Raw genomic sequence first — 22311 nt, forward strand, 5'->3', positions numbered from 1 at the left:
CTGTGTGGGTTAAAAGATCATACATGTTACATGTTTTGAGTACCATTAGAGGCTGTTAAAATTTATGGTGCTTGTATGTTATCTTCACTAAAGGTCTCTTGTTTGGCGATGAAGTAGGCTATTACCTGAAGATTTGGAAAACATAATAAATGATGGGAAAATTCTTTGTGGACTATCTGGTCTTTAGAAATTAGAAGAGTTTCTGACTTTAGAACTTTCTTCCTACCTAAAAGATGAAAACAAGACACGTCTATGTTTCTTCTTGAAAATAGCGGTGTACATATGTACAGTGTATATATTATTAGATTTTCAAGTTACAGATCTGACTTTTATGTTCTAGCTTAAGCAGAAGACTGTTCTAACAAAGTCTGTTCCTTAACCAAGATGATGTATTTTTGCCCTGGGCTTCCCTGCACTATCTTTTTCTTCTTGTTGGAAATCTGAATGTAAAATGCATCAAACTTAAAAAGTATTCATTTTTCCCTAAGATAGACTTTGTGGTGGAAAAAACTGCTGCCTGAACTTTGTCAGAGAATAAAATGTGGTGGAGAGAAATATCAACTTTACTTATCATCACTAAAAGGTAAAATAATCTTTTTTGCTTGATTATAAATTGAATTGAGGGTACTCATTTCCATAACTGGCTGAAGGCTTGCTGTCTCATTTTTCATGTGATTCTCAAGTGTGGGGAAGAGGGTCTTCGCAGAATCAACTGGAGAGCTTATTTTTAACATTCATGTGTTCTCGCCACCACATTTGATATTCATTTATCTCTTTTAGCTCTAGAGCTGATGCTTTTAAGTTAATCTTTCCAAACACTTAACAAATTATCACAGTCAGAGAAACTCACAGCCTCAGTATTTTAAAAATTGGAATAGCCATTAAAGTCCATTTTATATTAATGGTCTGGGTGCTTAATTTACTTCATGTAGGAAATTAAAATTATTATCATTATTAATCGTGATTATAAGCAAGTACTGAGGAATGATAAATTTCTCAAAGATTTAGAAGTGTAGTGTGTCTAAATTATGCAGTATTTTACAGCGTAGGTAGTTATTGTTTGAATTTTTATAATTCATAGTCATTTATAAATCTTGATAGCTATATGGTTATCAGTTTCGCTACTCTTGTGTGTTAATATCACCAGTTAATGGTTGGCCTGATGACAAAGGTATGGTTATATTGATACCAGTGTGCATAAAATATTAGAAGTTGACAGTGTTGGAATTGTATTTTCCAGCTGAGGGAATTGACTTTCAAAGTGTTAGGCAAAGCCAAGTGGCCATTGGATGGTGTTTTTCTGGAAATCCCCATTAAGTAAAGTTGTCTGTTTGTGATTGGGAAGACAGGGAGGGGCCTTTATACTATTTGTCCTACCCACCTGTGTGATTTTTTTTTTTTTTTTTTTTTTTTGCTATACGTGGGCCTCTCACTGCTGTGGCCTCTCCCGTTGTGGAGTACAGTCTCCAGACGCGCAGGCTCAGCGGCCATGGCTCACGGGCCCAGCTGCTCTGCAGCATGTGGGATCTTCCCGGACCGAGTCACGAACCCGTGTCCCCTGCATCGGCAGGCGGACTCTGAACCACTGCGCCACCAGGGAAACCCTCTGTGTGATTTTTTGGTTGTCAGAAGGTGGAAGTGTCAGGTGTTCGATTGCCCAGCCCCATCTGCATCAAATTTATCACATAAATTTGAACTGATGATTCTTGTTGGTCGATCACTTCCGGTGCAGATAGCCCACATCTTCACGCCCCGGTGACATCATTATCTTAGTCAAACGACTCCTTCATCCTTTTCTGATCCACACCCACCAACTCATAACTACCCCATAATCTTTCCTCCATTTTTCTATGTCTTTAATATGTGTGTATTCACACACATGTGCATGTATAGTATGTGTGTGGCTTATGGGACTAAATGCTGTGTGTGATGTACCTTTATTGTAATACCTCCAGAGCTGTTACAGTGTTTTATTCATTTTTCATGTTGCACTTTCCTTGCCAGCAATGTGCTTCTCTATACGGAGTATTCTATAACTATTTATGGATTTGAAGGGAAGACACCTGAATAACCTCAGGTCCGTTTTCATGGGGAGTCTCTCTGTTGGCAGCTGTGGTATACCAAGAAGGGACCAGGATTGGAATTAGGAGAATTGGAACTGAGTTCCAAGTCTGCTACTTACTGAGTATCCTGAAGCAAGCCAATTTTTTTTAATTGCCTGGGACTAATGGGAGGTTCAGGACTGACTGTAGAGTAAAATGTTAGGCAAAAATTGCAAAATGGTGAGGTTGGAGATGGAGGTCAGGGACTTACATAATATGCTTAGGAGCTTGGATTTCTTACTCTCTAATGCAGCATTCCTCAGCCTTGTCACTGCTGACATCTTGGACCAGATAATTTGTGTGTAGGTGTCCCCTGTGCATTTTAGGATGTTACCAGCATCCCTGGCCTCTACTTACTAAATACCAGTAGCACTTGCCCAGTTAAAACAGAAATGTCTCCAGCCATCACCAAATGTCCCCTGGGGGACAAAACTGTACTAGTTGAGAACTGTTGCACTAATGCAGAGCCATTGAAACTGGGGTTAGTGGTTGACTTCTTTGTTTCAAGGCAGTACTACTTATGACTGTTTTTGTGACAGTGAGCTGTGCTTATTAATAAAAATTCTAGTACTATAGTAAATTACAAAGTTTAAAAAGTCATTTTAAACTTCACCAGCCAGAAATAACTATTTTCAACATTTGACACGTATTTTCTAGACACACTGGAAGATTTAAAGTACTCTATGGATTTAAGATATTGACTTTGTTCTTGGAGTTGTAACCTGTATTAGCCTTCCACTAATTGGAGGAAGAGGAGAATAGAGCAGTGGCAAGATTTTTGTTGGCTCTATACCTACTTTACACTGGCCCCCACCTCAGTTTTTTGTATCTAGGATACTACTTACAGGTTCCACATTTAGGCAAAATAAACTAGTTTGATAGGAAAACCTTGGTAATTCATGGGTTTTACAAATTAGTTAGCAGTTATTGTTTATTAAAGTTCTATTTTGTGTCAGATGTGCATCACTGTATTTTAAATTAATTCACAAAGGGCTCTGGAAGCTAGCAGATGGTACCACTACATTATAAATGAGGAAACCAAGACCCAGGAGGTTGACTTTCTTAAAGTCACCCAGAGCATAAGTAGAAGAGTGTGATCCCTGCCCGAGTCTGTACGATTCCAGAGCTAGGGAGCTTTCTCATACGTCACACTATTCATTAACTTCTTAGCAACAAGAGCATGTCATTCCTTTGTGTAAGGGATGGTTTAGGTTGCTGGATATTGGACAGATGACTTTGGATGGATGCACACACACCTGAGCCGGAGATTTTATATTTCGATTACTCTGCAAATAGAATAAGTGGTGGGCATGCAAGACTCACACACGGAATGGACTGAAGAAGGTTTGGGAACATTGTTCTTAAATGTCACCCCCTTCTCTTCCCAGCAGAGGGCAGCATGCATGCATCGAGAAACAACAGAATCATAAAATTACATAGTTACCTTTACAAAAATGTTTACTAAATTGCTTAATATTTAAAATATTCATTAGAACACATTATTTTGCAGTTTGAGAAAAAAGTAAATGGTCTTGAAAACAGATTTGTGCTTATTAATAACATAAAAATCTTATAATTGAGAGGAACTGATTTAGGAAAATGTCATCCAACAATTAATAGTATTTCCTGTCCTAGCAAACAGTCTTTATAAATCAGCTGCAATATAGTCCTAACATTAAAAACAGTGTTCAATTGACTGTGTTTTCCTACAAATGATTCTAGAAAGAATAAATAAGAAGTTGTTAGAACCATAAAGCAGTCTGTGGATTTAAAAGACTGGTTTTTTGGGGTTTTTTCCTCTCTCGTAGTTATAACATTTTGTCACCTGAATTAGCTTCTAACTGGTTGAGTGATAAGAGAATAGTATGAAAGACAGAATTTCAGTTCTAACTCAGATATTCTTTCCTACAAACAGAAATACTGTCAGTTGTTGCTGTGGAACTACAACTAAGGGATTTCTTAAATGTCCTCCCAGAAGATGGCACTGCAGCATTTTTCTTGCCATATCTTCTTTACTGCAGTCGAAAGAAATCATTGACTTGAAGGTATCATTTGAAATATACCACAATGGCATATGAGACTGAATTTTTCAAAACTGAATGCCAGATAAAAATATATATATAAAGGATTTTATATTGAATATGTACATATATTGCAAATGCCTTCAGGCTGCTTACCTCAGTGGTATTATTAGTTTCATAATTTATGACCTGAGTCCATTTAATTGTCCAGAATGTAAAAAAGCTACAAGATATAGGATTTTCCTCAAAGAAGGCATATATTTTTAAAGGTAGAGACTGACTTCTATTCCAAGGAACATCAATTTACTGTTGTTGGAGACATGACAATCTTTTTCATCCCGGGAACACAAACAATTTGTAAGTATGCTCGAAAGAATGTCATTCCAAGTGGTCCACAATTTAACCTTCTTGATTTTTCCAGATTTTTCTACTGGGCCACTTTTAAAAACAGTTATTTTCTTTGAGAAAGATGTTAATGTTTTCCCACAGTAAAAGATTTCAAACTTTATTTTCTTGTTACTTTTAAAATTCATGCTAAGTTTCTCTCTGAATCAAACGAAATAGAAGTTTACAAAGCTGACTTTCTTCTTGTCTGGCTATTAACATGATTTGTTGAGTGCATGTCTTTCAGCCAAAGCCTTCTTTCCATTTTTTGTTGATGTGTACTCTTGCTCTTTTAGCCAGAGTGTATGTGAAAATAAAGAAATATAAAGAACTGTGTCTTTTTTTTAGCCTCTTATTAAATAATTTTGAGTCCCAGTTCAGTTCATTGATAGTGTGCTTTGACTTTCGTTAAGGCTGGGCAAAAATGTTACTCACCTGATGTTTGCACAACGATATTTTGAAAACTTTTCTCCTGATGGCAACATTCGTCTTTGCCAGGATTTAATTTATAGATTGTTTCTCAACTCTGCCTTTCTCCAGTTCCATATTAACTTCTTTTGATCATCATTTCGAGGGTTCACAAAACTCAGATTGGCAACATTTTATTTTATTTTAAAAATTTATTGTATTTTATTTAAACATTTTAAAATTTAAAATTAACAAAAAAAATTTACCAGCTTTATTTAGGTATAATTGACATCTTCAAAGGGTACCCTGTTGATTTTCTATTGCTGCTGTAACAAATTATCACAGGCTTAGTGGCTTAAAACAACACAAAATTAATTATCTTACAGTTCTGTAGATTAGAAGTTCAATATTGGCCTCACCGTTTTGAAATTTTATTATTAATATTTTATTTTATCTTGTTTAATTTTTTATTTTACTTCCTCTACACCTGTGCCCCTATTCCACTGGTCCATTAGGACTGTTGTCAGCAGTATGTTAGAGGGATTGATGGGAAGCCAAAGTTTGGAAACATTTCATTGAATCTTATTTGTTTGTTTATTTTTTTATTTATTATTGAAATCATTGAATCTTAATAGTGATCCTTTGAGGACTGTCCAGGACAACATCTGCTCATAGATGTTTTTTTTAATACAGTTTTGTAAAGCCCTAATGGTGGTGATATGTGTATTAGAGTCAGTCATGTGTCGTAATACAGTCTATTGATCTTTTCATATGAAACAGTGTAACGCAGTTATCCTCATAAATGCACAAAAGTATATGTTTTCAGTCTTTTTTTTTAATGCTTATAGCCATTCCAAGTAAGCCTTCTATTCAACACTTTCACATACATTGTTATGAATCATTGTTTTTTCTTTTTTTTTTTTCACTTATCACCAATTTATTTCTTTCATCCAGACTTGGTCTCTATAGAAAAAGAAATTTTAAGACCATTATTAAAAATAGTATATATCATATGGTTTAAAAAATTGGCACATGGTGTTTTAAATATATTCTAGTTTTTTAAAAGTTATTTTCTTTATTCTTGATTCATTTATATTTTTCTGCTCTTTATATATTTAAAACACATCTCTCACTCTAGTACTGCTTTATTTAAAGACAAATTAACTTTCCTCCCTGCAAGATCTTTATTTATTATCAAGGGAAAATTTGTCATTTTATAGTGGAGAAACCTGGCAGACACCACCATAAATCCAAATGCTCAAAATGAACACAACCAGTAAGGGAACAAATCAACATCTTGTGTCCCTTGACATGTATGCTGAGAAAACCACAATATCCCTTCTGTGAGAATCTTGCCAAAAAATGCATAATCCGAATCTGATCATAAGAAAATGTTAGACAAACCCAAACTGAAGTCACAATCTACAAAGTGACTGCCCTGTATTCTTTAAACATGTCAAAGTTAGGAAAGACAAAGACCAAGGAACTGCTCCAGACTAAGGAGACAAGAAGACATGTCAGCTGAACTCAGTGCATGAGTTGGATTTTCTTTTTCTCTGAAGAACATGATTAGAATAATTGGTGAAATATGGAAGGGGTCTGTAGTATTGAATTGTTTTTAATTTCCTGATTTTGATAGGTATACTTTGTTTAGGTATAAGAATATTCTTGTTTTTAGGAAATAGGAGTATATGTATTTACAATATCTGTAATCTGTGTGTGTATAAAGAGATACGGAGATAGAAGAAAGGATGAGAAAGTACATGATGCTGTGCAAAATGTTAACATTTGGGGAATCTGGGTAAAGGGTATACAGGAATTCTTTTGATACTGCTCTAGCAACTTTTCTATAAGTCTGACGTGTCCAAAAAAGTTTTAAAAATTCCTTTTTATTGAGTTAATATGTGGTTAGATATTTACCAAGCAGGGTATTGGATTGGATTTGTGTACCTACTAGAAGTACAGAGTATACACTCCCTGCCTATAAGGAACTTAAAGCTAAGTAAGCTTTTCCCCTCAGACAGCTCCAAGAGGTTATCTGACTGTCATGGAAGTGTCAGTCTAAAAAAAGTACCTTTTATATTTGTCAGAGGAGGTCTTTATTATGCTTCCTCTGGTAGAAATAACACGTTACATTAAGCATGACAGGATATCCGCAATTCTTTTCTAGTGATTTTTTTCTTTGTGGAGAAAATTGTCTCCCTGTGCAAAATGTTGAAAGATTTCACTATAACTTGATTTCTCCCTTGTCTCTGTCATGGTAGGCTGAAATTCTAAGATTTAGAATTAAGGTAAACTTGGTCAAAGCTTTATCAAACTTTCATTTAAAGATAATTCAGACTGATAAATGTGGCTCCCCATTTTTCTGTGAATAGTTCAAACTATCTTTTTTGTTCATTACTGCTTCTTTCAGTTCCATGCAATACCTTTTCTCTTTGTAAAAGTAAAATTTCTCTTTAATATTTTTCTCCAACATGTGTTTTGACTTCACATTGCTATTTGTTCTACAGTTTTTAGTAGGGCTTTTAAAACAGTCTCCCCTTTCTTAACCAAGGAAAGAGTCATTTCCCTTATCTCCTCCCAGGCTTATCCTACAGGAGGAATTTTTTCATGGTCTTTGTGTGTAGGCTTAGCCTGTAGCAGCATCCTCTACATGTCAGGCATTTGCACACATGAATTTCCAGAATGCCTGCCTTGGTATTCCTTCACTTTTGATTATCAATCTGAGCAGGACCATCCTTTTGTGTGGTTTACATGTGTGCTAATGTCCTTTAAGCTCTACTTAAGGTTTTCTTTGCCATGTCTGCCTTTTCACCTTGTTCAGCAGTTACTGGCATTAGACCCAGTGGTTTATATGTTTGTCTGAGTCTTTGGTGTTCTGGTGCTTTCAGTACCACACTTTGTAATAAAAAGTTTTAGTGGAAATAGTTTTTCATGTTAAGAGGTCTTTGTGTAAGACCCAGGAACAGAAATTAAAACTTTTCATTTGCACTGACAAGTAATCTTTCAGTGATGTTTAGGTTTTGAAATATATTTACTTCTGTATTTTCTTCCATTTATATGTTCCCTTTTATGCCAGTGTGAGGAGGAAACACGAGTTGTTTTCTCTACATCATTTCCCCTCATTGGATTTGCCATTGCCAATTCCAACAGTTCTGAACTCAGAAGACTCAGGAAACACCAAAGCCTGTGACCAAAAAGCAGGAATTTTACTTTTTTTTTTAACCTCAGTTTTTAAAATTGAAGTATAGTTAATTTACAATGTTGTGTTAGTTTCAGGTGTACAGCAAAGTGATTCAAATATATATGTATTCTTTTTCAGATTCTTTTCCATTATAGGTTATTACAGGATACAGAGTATAGTGCCCTCTGCTATACAGTAGCTCCTTGTTGTTTACATATTTTATGTATAGTAGTGTGTATATGTTAATCCCAAACTACTAATTTATCTCCTGCCCCTGTCCCCCCCCACCAATATTTCCTTTGGTAACCATAAGTTTGTTTTCTATGTCTGTGAGTCTATTTCTGTTTTGTAAGTAGGTTCATTTATATAATTTTTTTATATTCCACATATAAGTGATATCATACGATATTTGTCTTTGTCTAACTTACTTCACTTAATATGATAATCTGTAGTCCATCCATGTTGCTGCAAATGGCATTTTTTTATGGCTGAGTAATATTCCATTGTGTTTATGTATGTATGTGTGTGTGCATGTGTATATATATATATATACACACACACACACCATATCTTCTTTATCCATTCATTTGTCGATGGACATTTAGGTTGCTTCTGTGTCTTGACTATTGTATTGATAAATAGTGCTATTTTGAACATTGGGGTGCATGTATCTTTTCAAGTTAGAGTTTTCTCCGGATATATACCCAGGGGTGGGATTGTAGGATTATAATGGTAACTGTATTTTTAGTTTTTTAAGGAACCTCCATACTGCACCAATTTACATTCCCATCAACAATGTAGGACAGTTCCTTTTTATCCACACCATTTCCAGCATTTTTTATTTGTAGACTTTTTAACGATGGCCATTCTGACTGGTGTGAGGAGATACCTCATTATAGTTTTGATTTGCATGACTCTAATTATTAGTGATACTGAGCATCTTTTCATGTGTCCATTGGCCATCTGTATGTCTTTGGAGAAATGTCTATTTAGGTCTTTTGCCCATTTTTTTATTGTTTTTTTTTTAGATGAAGCTGTATGAGCTGTTTGTATATTTTAGAAATTAATCCCTTGTTGGTAGCAGGAATTTTACTCTTTATATAACTCATTTCTTTAGTTTTTAGTGTTTATCAATAAAAGGGCTGCTTGTTTTCCTGTGTTTTTATTATGTGTGTGTATATGCATGTGCCTGCATAGGAGGGAGTGGTCTTGCTGGGGTGGGCGAAGCAGCAAGATTTTAGAATCTAAAAATAGATTCTGTTTTTTTTTTCCTGGATCTTTGCTATGGTCTAAATGTTTGTGCGCCCCCAAAATTCATATGTTGAAAGCCTAATGCCCAAGGTGATAGTGTTAGGTGGTGGGGCCTTTGGGAAGTGATTGGGCCATGAGGGTGGAGCCCTGGTGAATGGGATTAGTCCCCTTATAAAAGAGGCCCCTGGAGAACTAGCTTGTCCCTTCTGCCATGTGAAGGTATAATAAGTCTGCAACCTGGAAAAGGACCCTAACCCAACCATGTTGGCACCCTGACCTCAGGTTAACAGCCTCCAGAACTAGGAAAATAAATTTCTGTTACTTATAAGCTACCCAGTATGGTATTTTGTTACAGCAGCCCGAATGGCCTAAGACAATCACTGACAAAACAATAATCAGTAATTCCTCCCCTCCCCCAGAAGCACAGAAAGACACTGTTCTGCCTGATTGACTATTTGAAATTATATTAGTTATATGGGTTTTTTTTTTTGTGGGGGGGGATGCTTTTTCCCGTACCAGGTACTTCCTAGAAAAAAAGTTAATGTTTTCTATTAAGAAAGAAATTAAATTTTAAATGTCTTTTGTTAAGTCACAACTACTCTCTTACACATGTCAGTTTTAGGAATATTAATTACACTGCATCAAATTGGTGTCAATTTGTATTAGTTTAGAGACTATTGGTGCTGTTATCAGTACCAGCTATCAGAAGATAAGCAGTATCCCACACCACTTAGCAGTAAAAAAAATTCCTGTTTGGAGGTAGAGAAGGAAGAAATCAGGGCAGCAAATTCAAAAAAACTTCATTTGGGGGGAAGTATTGATATATAGGCAAAGTAGTACATCTTAATTATATTTGTGATATATACCTTCTAGAATTACTAAGTGGATATTCACCTTCATTTGGTAGAACAGTGTAAGTAGTTTCCATTCCAGCATGAATGTGGTCAGTCACATGGCAGTGGAGTAACCAGATTCCAGGTGTTTTTGGAGACATTTCTAAGGTTTGGTATGTCCCAGGGAAAATGTCGAAGACATCAGAACTATAAACGCCCCTGTGCTTAATTAGAAAAATATAATGTTTATTATATGTGAGAGTTCATTCAAATAATCTTTCATTGGCCAGCTCAGGGATATTAGAAAACGGATAAATCTGTTAAAAAAAGAAAGAGAGAGACCCTGCACATTGCTATGTCTAATACAAACAATGAGGTAGTGGTCTTTGCTAAACCCTTCGCACTGCGGGCTATTAAATGGGTGTGAAGGAAAGATGTGATGAAAGTGAATTCATCAGTCAGGAACATCTGACTCTGGTTTGCCTTTTTTTTTTTTTTTTTTTTGCGGTACGCGGGCCTCTCACTGCTGTGGCCTCTCCCGTTGTGGATCACAGGCTCCGGACGCGCAGGCTCAGCGGCCATGGCTCACGGGCCCAGCCGCTCCGCGGCATGTGGGATCCTCCCGGACCGGGGCACGAACCCGCGTCCCCTGCATCGGCAGGCGAACTCTCAACCACTGCGCCACCAGGGAAGCCCTGGTTTGCCTTTTTATCAGAGCACTTAAGTTACACAAAGGAATTTAGCTGTGGCCTCATTTCAGTCTTAAATCTCACTCTTGCCGAACCTACCCTAGATGAGCTTGTCTGTTGAACTTTAAGGCTGGTAGGTAATGAAGGGAGCAGGAAAGGAGGCCAATGGAGAAGCCCAAACCAGGGGCAGTTCAGGTAGAGTCTTGACAGAGTATTTGGGCGGTATTTCGGCAGGGATGGAATTGAAAGCCTGCTAATAAGTCAACCAAAAAGCAATAATAAAATGGTTCTGCAGTGTGCTTTGTGGTTGCTTCTGAATTTTCTATGTTAACGTGAAGGTAAGACAAAAGCATTTCCAAAAGGGTTATTGATTCCTGCTGAAATCAGCACTGGGTGAGAAGTCAAAGTAGGATTGAGATCTAGGGACCAATCAGTTGCTTGACACCAAACTGCCAATCTTGTTCACTTCAGGCCATTTAAGATCCAGAACTTAGAAGAGGCAAAGGTTGTAAAAAGTCTTGTCTCTACTCTCTAATCCATCATTATGTGAACATTCCTACCCTCTCTGCTGACAATTCTATTCAAAGGCCTTGCCCGGGAAAATGTGAGCAGAGCTCCAAGAAAATCCAGTAAAAACGAAATCTAAGGGAGAGCCCAAGGTGTAAAAAGTTTCATAATGGCGATTGAAATTGCTGTGTGCCACACTCTGAAAATAATTTAGTTGTCTCTCTCTTTTTTTTTTATTGGAGTATAATTGCTTTACAATGTTGTGTTAGTTTCTGCTCTACAACGAAGTGAATCAGCTATATGTATACCTGTATCCCCTCCCTCTTGGACCTCCCTCCCATCCCCCACCCCCATCCACCCATCTAGGTCATCATAGAGCACCGAGCTGAGCTCCCTGTGCTATATATATTTGACATAAATGCAATACCATGTGTAAAATAGATAGCTAGTGGGAATTTAGTTGTCTCTTGAAACCTTAAACTTTTCATAAGTCTCTCTGAGGAAATATTTTCTTCATTTGCTTTAAAACATTTTCAGATAGAGCAGGAATAATGACCATGGTTGGCCCTTACCTGGTATTGGAAGCTGTGGCCATGGAAATGTACCGAATGCAAGTCTATTTCATTGCCCATTCCCATCAGATACCAGTTGACTTCATCTCCCACATGCATTGTGAGGCCTTGTAAGTTCCCAAACATTCTTCCATTAATAGCTGGGGAAGACACATGAGTTTTTATTACCTTCCAGGATATTTTAAACCGACAGCTATTTCACAGAAAATAGGTTTATTAGGTTAATATATGGGATCTTTTTGAGAGAACAGAACTTATTTCACTACAGATAGGGGAAATGGGTACTTTAAGGTCAATAATATCACACTGCTTTTATAGTCACTTAGCACCAAAAGCCTTATTCCTAATTTTGCATTTAAAAGGGAATGAGACTTTGGAACTGGGAGAGAAGTTAATGGATGATTTCGAATATAGTCCCCTTTTTGCTTTGAACAGAATTCTGCCTCACATGCAAAGTGTGGCAGAAGTGGTTTATTATAAAATAAAACAAATGAATAGTTTCCAAAGTAATTTTATTTGAAAGAAGAAAAGGGAAAAAATGGGTTTTAGAATAATGTATCATACCATGCATTTTATTGCTTTCTATGAATTCATCATTGGCTTTGTCTACTTTCTCAGGGTGATCAGAGTATGTTTTGATGTTGTCATCTAAGTACCAAGATTCATTCTCATCAAAAACAAGAAACAGAAGGGAAAATTCCAGTTTCTTTATGGGATTGTATACTTGCAAGTAATGTTTCCGACAAACAATCAGTGGGCCAATTAATCCACTATAGAGATCCTGAAAACAAGCAAAAACTTAGTCATCCTTTTGATATAGGTCTGGATTTTAGAGAACTGGGACTTTATCCCCCATGACCTCAGGAACTTTGGAGAGACTGATTTAGGTAGTAGACTTTGCCCCACGTGGTTCTGTCAAGTCAGTAAATTTCCACTTGGAGTAGTTAAATTGGAACAATGTCAAATTTGTGTGGGTGATGCTCAAGTAACAGAAATGTGTTGCAGAGGCCAAATATTGGCTCAGCTAATGAGCAGCAGTTGAAAAGAACCCCAAGTGAACAGTGCTGGTTTGCTTATGGAATCATAAGCCAGGCACTATGCCAGTCACTAAAAATCCAGAGATGAATCAAACAAAGACCCTACCTCCTACTAGGGAAAGTAGATGAATAGAAGAAATGAACCACTTGCTGCGATGGAGGTACAAAAAGTGCCAGTGAACACAGGGAACACCACAGTGGACTTAAATCTACAAGAACTTTGGTTTGGCTGGGCATCAGTAATGGCAGATTAGATCTTGAATGGCCTTTGAGCTGTATTATGTTCTGGAATTTTAGATTTTGTCTTGTGGGTCATAAGTAGTCATTGAAAAATTGGACATGGAATGGCAGTATATGCATTTTAGACCAGTGATCCTGGTGGTAGAGTGAAGGAAGGTTTGGATGGGGAAGAGACTGGAGACTAGGAGGCCACTGCAGTAGTTGAGACAAATTACTAGCACCTGATCTGTGGAGATAGAAGGAATGGACTGAGCTCTGTATAGGTGGGTGAATTGCCTGGGTGAGCCAGGGGTAAGAATTAGATACTCTATATCCAGGGTTCTAGCTTGAACAAATGACTAGGTTTGGTACTTGTGCTATTTATCACAACTGGGAATGTAGGAGGAAGTGGAGGGAGATCTCAGTTTCCACTGCAGACTTGCTGAGTTTCTGTGCCTGTGGGGCATGCTGGTAGAAGTGTTCAATAGGCAGGTATACAGACAGGTCTGAAACTCAGGAGAGAGATTTGGACTAGAGGTTTAATTCTACAAAAGAGTCTTGGTACATGTTCTGATTTACAGTTGTTGAGTGCTTTTTTGGCTTTGAAATATTTAATCAAACAGTAGCTGTAGCTGTGCTGTGATTCACTGCTGAGATCAGCATTTTTATTATGTGATAATAGAACTCTGAAATCATGTACCTCAGTTCTTTAGTATGTATTTTCATATCAAAGGGAAATAGAATACCATATTAATATTTAATCCTGTGGTACCCATAATCAGCAGTTACAGAGTTGATACATTTATAACTGTATCCTTAAACAAACCAAAAAGAAAACAAAAAAACAAAAAACCCAAAGTGAATTTCAGAGCAGCTTACTTTCCTATAATTTTAACATAGAATTGGACCACAGGAAAACTCTAACCTCATCTTCCTTCAACTGTGTGTGTATTTTGAGAATTTGCACAAAACACAAATGATTTAAAGTTTACCTTAACCCGATCCACAGTTGAATAGTAAGCCCATGGAATACAAGGAGAATCATCTATTCCAGCTCCAGATCTTTCTGGGATTTTCCATACGTAAGTGCGAGTTTCACCTAAATTAATCAAGTGTTAATGTATCTGGTTATATTTGGTATGTATTTGATATATGTATGTCAAATTGTTATCAAAGCCTTGATAACCAAAGACCCAGAAACTGGAAATGTCAAAGTAATTAGTTTTTAAAAGCAGCAGTACTCAAAGTTGTTTTCAAGAATTTAGTTTTACTAGAAGGAAACATAATAACCTGCATTATTTCAGAGATGATGAAAGTCAGGAGCACACAAGATATTTGCTCTAAGTTATAAAGTTAATAAATAGCAAAAGTACAACTTAGATCACAGGCATCCCAATGCTCAGACCTGTGACCATCCATTACTATTTGTTGCTTCTCAGAAAACAGGCAGAAGTTTCATTGTCTTCAATGATGAAAGGAATATTAAAAAGGAAAATTGTTACACCGCCTGCCTTGTTTCCTTTTTCACCATTATCCTCAGTGATTTCACAGTTCCTGGCAAGGAACCATTAGGCCGCTTGATCTCATGGGTCACTGACCTGTCGGTGACCTCTCTTGTCCGCCCCATTCTGTCATACCATACACTGTTCTGTCACAACTCTGTCACCTACAGGACACGACCACACCCTGGACCTTCACACTTTCAAGTAGCTCCACCCTCATATCTTTCTAAGGTCTTTACCTTCTTCCATTTGCCCTGGGCTTCTCTCCAGCCTGATCTTTGCTGCCAGTCACCTCACGGCATCCTGTACAACTACTCAGAAGACCTTGACTTTCAGCCGTGGCCGCTCACTGCCTGTTTATGCAGACCTCACCATTATATATTCCTGCTGTCAGAGTTTAATTAGCTAGAATTTGACAGACTTTTACGAGGGAATCAAGCAGGACTTGAGGGATGGTCTCGGGATATGGTAGACTTTTTCCTTTTTCCTCAAGTCCTCCATCATACCCGCCCCTGTGTCCTTACCCTTTTTGTAAACAGAATGTTTCACTGAAAATTTAAAGAGTAGATTCATCACCTGAACATTTTGTCTCTTCATCTAAACTCCTTTTGTCTCTTCTCCATTCCCCGCCCCAACCTGCTCTGCCATCAGTGTTTGATGCCCAAGCCCTGGGCTTGTCCTTGATGCCTTCCCTACCAACCAACCTTTCAGCAGGTCCTTTTAGCACCACCTTTAAAATGGAACCAGAATACAATTCACCACTTCAGCTGCTTCTACCCTGGTCCAAGTCTTACTAATTTTTTACCCAGATTATTGCGATAGTCCCCTAACTGATCCTTGATTTCTGGCCTTGTCCCCTACCGTCACTTTTTCACACACCATGCCCCGGGCCGCGGGCGGGTACCTGTCCGTGGCCTGTTAGGAACCGGGCTGCACAGCGAGTGAGTGAAGCTTCATCTGCCGCTCCCCAGCGCTCCCCACTGCTCACATTACCCCCTGAACCGTCCCCCTCCACCGCCCCACCGTCCGTGGAAAAATTGTCTTCCACGAAACCGGTCCCCGGTGCCAAAAAGGCTGGGGACTGCCGCTTTAAAAAGTGTGCATCGGATCATCACTTTCCAGCTCAAACCCTCCCATGGGATTTCAGAATGAAATGTAAGGTCATAACCATGGCCTCTGATGTCCCCCTCCCTCCTACTGCATCCGGCTCCCTGACCTGCCTACATTTCATCTCCTCACATTCTGCCCCTGTTTGCTCTGCTCTGGCCTTTGGCCATTCCTCAGACACACCAAGTCCACTTCCATCTCAGGACCTAGAATGCTCTCCCTCTACAACTCCCTGAGGCTCATTACTACTCATCATTCAGGTGTCTTCACCAGTGGCACCTCCTCAAAGAAGCCCTCCTGACCAACCCCCTACCTAAAATAACACCCTTTTACTTACTTTCTCTCATCTGCCTTAATCTTTTTCATAGCACTTTCTACAATTTGATATTATATCTATATTTATTTACTGTTTATCTTGGAAGAATGTGAGGGTCATGAAGGCAGGGCCTTTTATTTCTATTCCCCTATACTGGCAAGACCAACTCTCTAGAGTAATTTATTTTTTCTCACTTGATATATTTTGAGAACTGCTAAATTACTGAGAAATGGTCCTTTCCTAGAAGCCACCTTTTTTTTTTTTTTTTTTTTTTTAGTTTCTGCTTTATAACAAAGTGAATCAGTCATACATATACATCTGTTCCCACATCCCTTCCCTCATGCATCTCCCTCCCTCCCACCCTCCCCATCCCACCCCTCCAGGCGGTCGCAAAGCACCGAGCTGATCTCCCTGTGCTCTGCGGCTGCTTCCCACTATCTATCTACCTTACATTTGGTAGTGTATATATGTCCATGCCTCTCTTTCGCTTTGTCACAGCAACTTTCTTAAAGAGACATTTACTGAGTTCCTAGTCCATGCCAGATATTGGGCTAGATTCGAGGGATGTGAAATTCCAAGTGGCACCATCTGCCCTTAGGACCCTGTCTTTGGATACAGGCATGGAAACTTTCAGCCACATGATAGATGCTGTCTGGGATGTGTTCTAGCTGAACCTGGGGAGATCATCTCTGCTGACTCAACCTTGAGTATGTGTAGGTGTTCAGTACCATCAGATTTTGTTCTTTACAGTTCTGTGGATTTTTTTTTTTTTTTGGTATGTGCATGTAGGCATATATCACACAGCCACATCTCTGTGTGTGCCCTCAACCAGCTGCTGCTTCACTCTCTCTAGACGCACTCATGTGGATAACAGGTGTTTGTGGAAAAGCTGTAACGTCTATTAAAATGTACCCCTCCCCACACTGTGAATACCTGGTGCGGTTGGAGTCACTGTAGAACTCTCCGTTTTCACCCCATGGGCGTGTATTGAGTAGGACCTTGTGGCCATGTTTTTAAAGATAATATTAACTTTGTCTCCAACATCTGCATGAAGTTGTGGACCTGGCAAGAGTGAAAAGGAAGACTGGCTTATACACCTATCAGATTGGAAGCTCTAACTCAGTAATAAAAGCAAAGATCAGGTAACTTTTTTATCGTTAAGGATGTTGTCTTTGTCGTGTCCCTCCTGCCGCCTCGCTTCATGCTGTAGTACTCTTGGATTGATACCCGGTCCCAGAGGATTCAGGATAAAAACACTAGTTATGGCTGTCTCTAAAGATGGAGACTATGGGTGCATCTCTCATCAAGAGTCCTAGGGGAGCTTTTGGCCTGAAAGTTCTAGACCTTCCTGTGAATTAAGGACAGTACCGCCTTTGAAAGGATGGGTGTGGCTACCCCACCCATTCCTACCCTCTAGCCAATTTTAGCTTGTCTCCTGCCTGAGAAAATTTCTGTGACCCAAAAACAATGCCACTCTCCCTTGGGTGTCTTACTCACTCCAGGGACGGAGGATAAGAAAGCCCCAGGGAATTCTGTTAGTGTAGGAACACAGTGGGCTTGGGAGTGGCTTCCCCTTCCCTTGATGATTTTAAAGAAAATTCCCAAGACCAGTGTTGGTGGAGTTCTTAGACATTCTGTCTTAAAGTGATTCCTGAAAAATTGAAGTCAACTTTTCCCCAGCCTTGTGCACCACAACACGTTTCCCTTTTCCTTATTCCCTTTTTTATATGTATACTTCTTCTTAAAGTTGATCATTTACATCTTAATTTTAAAAGTAAATAGCTATGATTTTTTTTTGGGGGGGAGTAGTAGAATAACAGGGAGAACTTGGTTAAGAATTTCAGTAGAAAGAAATTTCTAGCAATTTCATCAAAAATAAAGGCATCAATTTGATAAATACAAATATATATAATTTCATTAGTACATGGGATATTTACATTGTTTCTGATAGAAAGAAGTAATATTTTCTTATGCCATATTTTTAGAAAATATAGCCTTCTCTTTTTTTTTTTTTTTTTTTTTTTTTGCGGTACGTGGGCCTCTCACTGTTGTGGCCTCTCCCGTTGTGGAGTACAGTCTCCGGACACGCAGGCTCAGCGGCCATGGCTCACGGGCCCAGCCGCTCCACGGCATGTGGGATCTTCCCGGACCGGGGCATGAACCCGTGTCCCCTGCATCAGCAGGCGGACTCTCAACTACTGCGCCACCAGGGAAGCCCTAGGCTTCTCATTTTATTAAATAGATTTTTTCATTTTTATTTGAATAATGTTAATAAGTGAACCAAGAAAATGAAGCCCATAGACATGGACTGACTCTCACCGCATGGATTACCACATCACCAACCCACAACCGATGAACTGGAGCTAGGGCAGTACCTAGAATTCCCAGGTGTTCTTCTTCAGGTTTTCTCTCCTCAGGAACTTGGAATGTGCTGTCAGTGAATTGCCGATACACAACTTTCTTGTACTTTGAGCCTATGTAAAATTCTTCCTTATCTAAAAATGCATTTGGAAGACTTAAAACACATACACACACACACACACACACACACACACACGACTAAGGTTAGTATTTGTCTTAAGGAAAGTGGAAGTTAAGTTTTAAATTTTGAATAAAAATATTTATTTATTTAACTATGCTAGTTTTTAATATCATTGTCCCATTTGAGCAAGAAAGAATAAGACTTTAACGGTAGACAGGTGTGGTAGAAAGTGTACCTAGCTAGGAGTGGAGTCATCGGAGTCCTGGCCCTGACTCTTGTCACTAGCTAAAATGATGTCTAGCTAGTCATTGCCTGTCAGAGCCTTAGTTTCTTCATCCCTAAAATGAGGTATTCAAGGGGATTCCCTGGCAGTCCAGTGGTTAGGACTCTGCACTTTCACTGTGAGGGCCCAGGTTCAATCCCTGGTTGGGGAACTAAGATCCTGCAAACCACGCAGCATGGCAAAAAAAAAAAAAAAAAGAAAATGAGGTATTCGATGAGGTCGTCTCTAAGTTTTCTATATGGCTCTAAAATGTTATGAGTCCAGATTTCATCAATGAAGTGTTCTCTGCTTACTGCAGTGTTTCTGGTCTATAGGAACAGAAATGGCCTTTTTATCCAGCCATTCCCTGATCTAAAGCTTTCATTGACTCCTAACGGCTCTGCATACTTTTAACAGTTCTATCCCAATCATTAAAATAAACTTATACTCCCTTACACCACAAATCACACTCACCATGGCCGTCAAACTGACCAGCTAACCACCTGCCTTGCTGTAGGTTACCAGTCATGTTGTACACCCCAGATCTGAACACAAGCCCACCCTGATCTCTCAAATCATATCACCAAAGGGTTAGTGCATAATGGGAGATGGTAGAGGGGAGAGTGCTTGGCAAAGTATAAAAGAGCTACACCTGGAAGTGTCAAGTGATGCTACTCTAAATGTATTGTTTCTGAAGCTCCAATAACCATCCTTTAGTTATATTTGTTCACTGACCTCACTTTTACATTTCCACAGCGTACATGTTATTGGTGGGTTTTGAAGCATATTATCCTGTAAGTTCTTAGAGAGCAGAGACCATATCTGCTCTAGTGCCCTCAAGAATTTAAAATATTCTTCCATATATAATAAATAGTTTTAAGAATGTGAAATAACTGATTACTAGACTCATAATGAAATATCTGGACTAAAGATAAGCAACAAATAGTTGGTAAAGAAAATTATTTTAGCTCTGAATGTAGGCATTAATTTTGGTTTTAGTTTGAAAATCTGACAAGGGCACATGAGTATGAGATGAGAGTCTAATAGAAAAGAAAGTAAGATGAGTAACTGCCAAGAATCAAATGAGATCAATGAAAATTTTCCTGTGAGAAAATTGAGAGAAGCAGAAATGAATGAGGAGGGTCCCTAGGAAGCATTTTGTTGTTGTTTTTGTTGTTATTGTTTAATGCAACTGTTCATTGGTTTTTAATTTAGCATAATTCTTACTTCTCTGAAAGAGAAAGCTAAAAAAAATTGGGAATCAGAATCTGGAGAATTACTTTAGTTCTTGTAAATGATGCAGCTCCTTTTCCCATTTCCTACTTGGGGAATAATCCCATTCCACCTCCACCGCTGCGATGTAGTAGGTCCTTTCTCCCAGGTAGAGGGATGAATTCTTAGATGGCTGACTGCACTGGTTCACAGTGTATTTTTGTTTCATGCCACCTGTGTAGTGATCAGTTGTGAGGCACTCAACATCAAAAGTCCCTGGAATGGTAAATAAAAAGGCAGTTCACCTCCTCCGAGTATTTCTACCCACCTTTCCCTATCAGTCATCAGCCCCTTCCCCTTCCCTATTTTTCTTCATAGTACTTATAACCACTTGATATACACATTAATATACTTGCTTCTTGTCTGTCTCCCTGCATTAGAATTTCATCTCCATGAAAGCAGATACTTGATATATCTCTTTTGCTCACTGTTGTATTTACATTTGCCTAATAAAGGAAAGGTGACACTGAACATGTCCTGCGTTTTAGTGGCATCTAATGAACCAAATAAAGCCTGAGGCAAGTTAGCATATTTTCATGTTTTGGTTAAAATTCTTTTTTGTTTTAGTTTGTTTTACTCATTCAGAGACAGTTCTGTCAGTGTCTCTGAATTTGCATGGCTAGAGTTCTAATATAGCCTATTCAATTGTAGACAACTAATAAGCCAACACTACATCTAGGGTACAGAGACATGACAAAAGGTTTAGATGCAAAGCCTTTGTGGGAGTCATTCCTTTCTAGTCTGATTTGCCAGCTATCTTTAAAGGCCCATAATTGAAAAGGAGACCATCTTGAGGATTTGACTAGGTTGAAATGGGAGAAACCTCAGTACACTTTTGTCACTCCCTTCCCTCCCCCCAACAAACAGGAAATGGACCTTTCTGGCACATACTTAGCTGACAATAGCCCAGACATATCTTCCAAGGGAAGGAAGAGTAGTTGGGAGGCTTGGGGAAGGGATGAGCTTATCATCCAAGACTGAATTTTAAACTGAAACCACACAAATCGATCCAAGAGAAACTTGTCTTGACTTTAAAGCAATATACCTTCAGTGTCAGGCTGCATGAAGAGCCTCAGACTTGTATGAGGGAAGAGGTTTGCTGTGTCTCTCCTTTCTCCTCTTGACAGATAAGTGTTTCCTGAAAAGTATATCCCGTGTACATCAACCTCATTTCCAGCACTGAATAAATACCACACAACTGAATCTCCTTGGCACATATTGAGACCAGGCTGATTCCCGTACATGAATCCATTCATGGCTGTAAAGGTTGGGAAATGATATTTTGAAAGTGGTTTAATCTTACGTCCTACTTCATGACAACCTCCCAGACTTTCCAGAGCCAACTGGGTTTATTTAATTTTTAAAAGACCCATTCAGGCCTGCCCACCCCTTTATGTGTCAGGAGTGTCTCTGCAACTCCTTGCTGTACCCAGCACTTCCAGGCAGGTCTTGGCTGAAAGGCGTGGAGCTGAATGCAGGGTTCTTGAAGTTCTGGGCCCTGGGAATCTCACTGTTCTTCCCAGCGAGTCACTTCTCAGTTCTCTCAAGGGCCATATTTGTGAGCACCAAAATGGGTGGATAATAACACCTCTTCCAGGGCACTGTAGGCTGGGAATGTGTTTGTTGCTCTAGATGGAAAATTCTCTGATTCGTCTTGAATAACAGGGAAGAGTATATGCAGGAAGTTTCCTCTCACCACTATTTTATTTATATATAACTCTTTACCATCTAGTTTGATAGATCCTTTTATTTATTTATTTTTTTGTTTATTTATTTATTTTGGGTTGCGTTGGGTCTTCGTTGCTGCGCATGGGCTTTCTCTAGTTGCAACGAGTGGGGGCTACTCTTTGTTGCAGTGCGTGGGCTTCTCATTGCAGTGGCTTCTCTTGTTGTGGAGCATGGGCTGTAGGCGCGCAGGCTTCTGTAGTTGTGGCACGCAGGCTCAGTAGTTGTGGCTCACGGGCTCTAGAGCAAAGGCTCAGTAGTTGTGGCACACGGGCTTAGCTGCTCTGTGGCATGTGGGATCCTCCCGGACCAGGCCTCAAACCCGTGTCCCCTGCATTGGCAGTTGGATTCTTAACCACTGCACCACCAGGGAAGTCCCTCACTGCTATTTTTAATACATAATATTCTTGACTCCTCCAAAATGCAAAAATGCAAAAT

General features: G+C 38.9%; 2 protein-coding genes across 8 annotated transcripts in view; one reads left to right on the plus strand and one right to left on the minus strand.

Moving 5' to 3' along the window:
* Positions 1 to 4145, plus strand: part of HPS3 (HPS3 biogenesis of lysosomal organelles complex 2 subunit 1) — a gene marked incomplete at both ends in the record, with an annotated part of 40153 nt that extends 36008 nt beyond the window's left edge. For all 7 annotated transcript variants that reach the window (XM_079704602.1, XM_079704603.1, XM_079704604.1 and 4 more), the window contains 2 exons: positions 493 to 583; positions 4018 to 4145. In XM_079704602.1, the coding sequence (XP_079560728.1) occupies positions 493 to 583; positions 4018 to 4145 (219 nt within the window). The remainder of the gene's footprint in view (positions 1 to 492; positions 584 to 4017) is intronic.
* The window catches only part of CP (ceruloplasmin), a gene marked incomplete at both ends in the record, with an annotated part of 62821 nt that overhangs the window by 1428 nt on the left and 39082 nt on the right, over positions 1 to 22311 (minus strand). Inside the window, 8 exons of the mRNA XM_079704601.1 lie at positions 10245 to 10407; positions 11952 to 12091; positions 12516 to 12732; positions 14200 to 14306; positions 17066 to 17194; positions 18508 to 18647; positions 20157 to 20364; positions 21194 to 21406. Of these exons, the coding sequence (XP_079560727.1) occupies positions 10245 to 10407; positions 11952 to 12091; positions 12516 to 12732; positions 14200 to 14306; positions 17066 to 17194; positions 18508 to 18647; positions 20157 to 20364; positions 21194 to 21406 (1317 nt within the window). The remainder of the gene's footprint in view (positions 1 to 10244; positions 10408 to 11951; positions 12092 to 12515; positions 12733 to 14199; positions 14307 to 17065; positions 17195 to 18507; positions 18648 to 20156; positions 20365 to 21193; positions 21407 to 22311) is intronic.

The sequence above is a fragment of the Hyperoodon ampullatus genome (assembly GCF_949752795.1).
Source record: "Hyperoodon ampullatus genome assembly, chromosome: 5".
NCBI lineage: Eukaryota > Metazoa > Chordata > Mammalia > Artiodactyla > Ziphiidae > Hyperoodon > Hyperoodon ampullatus.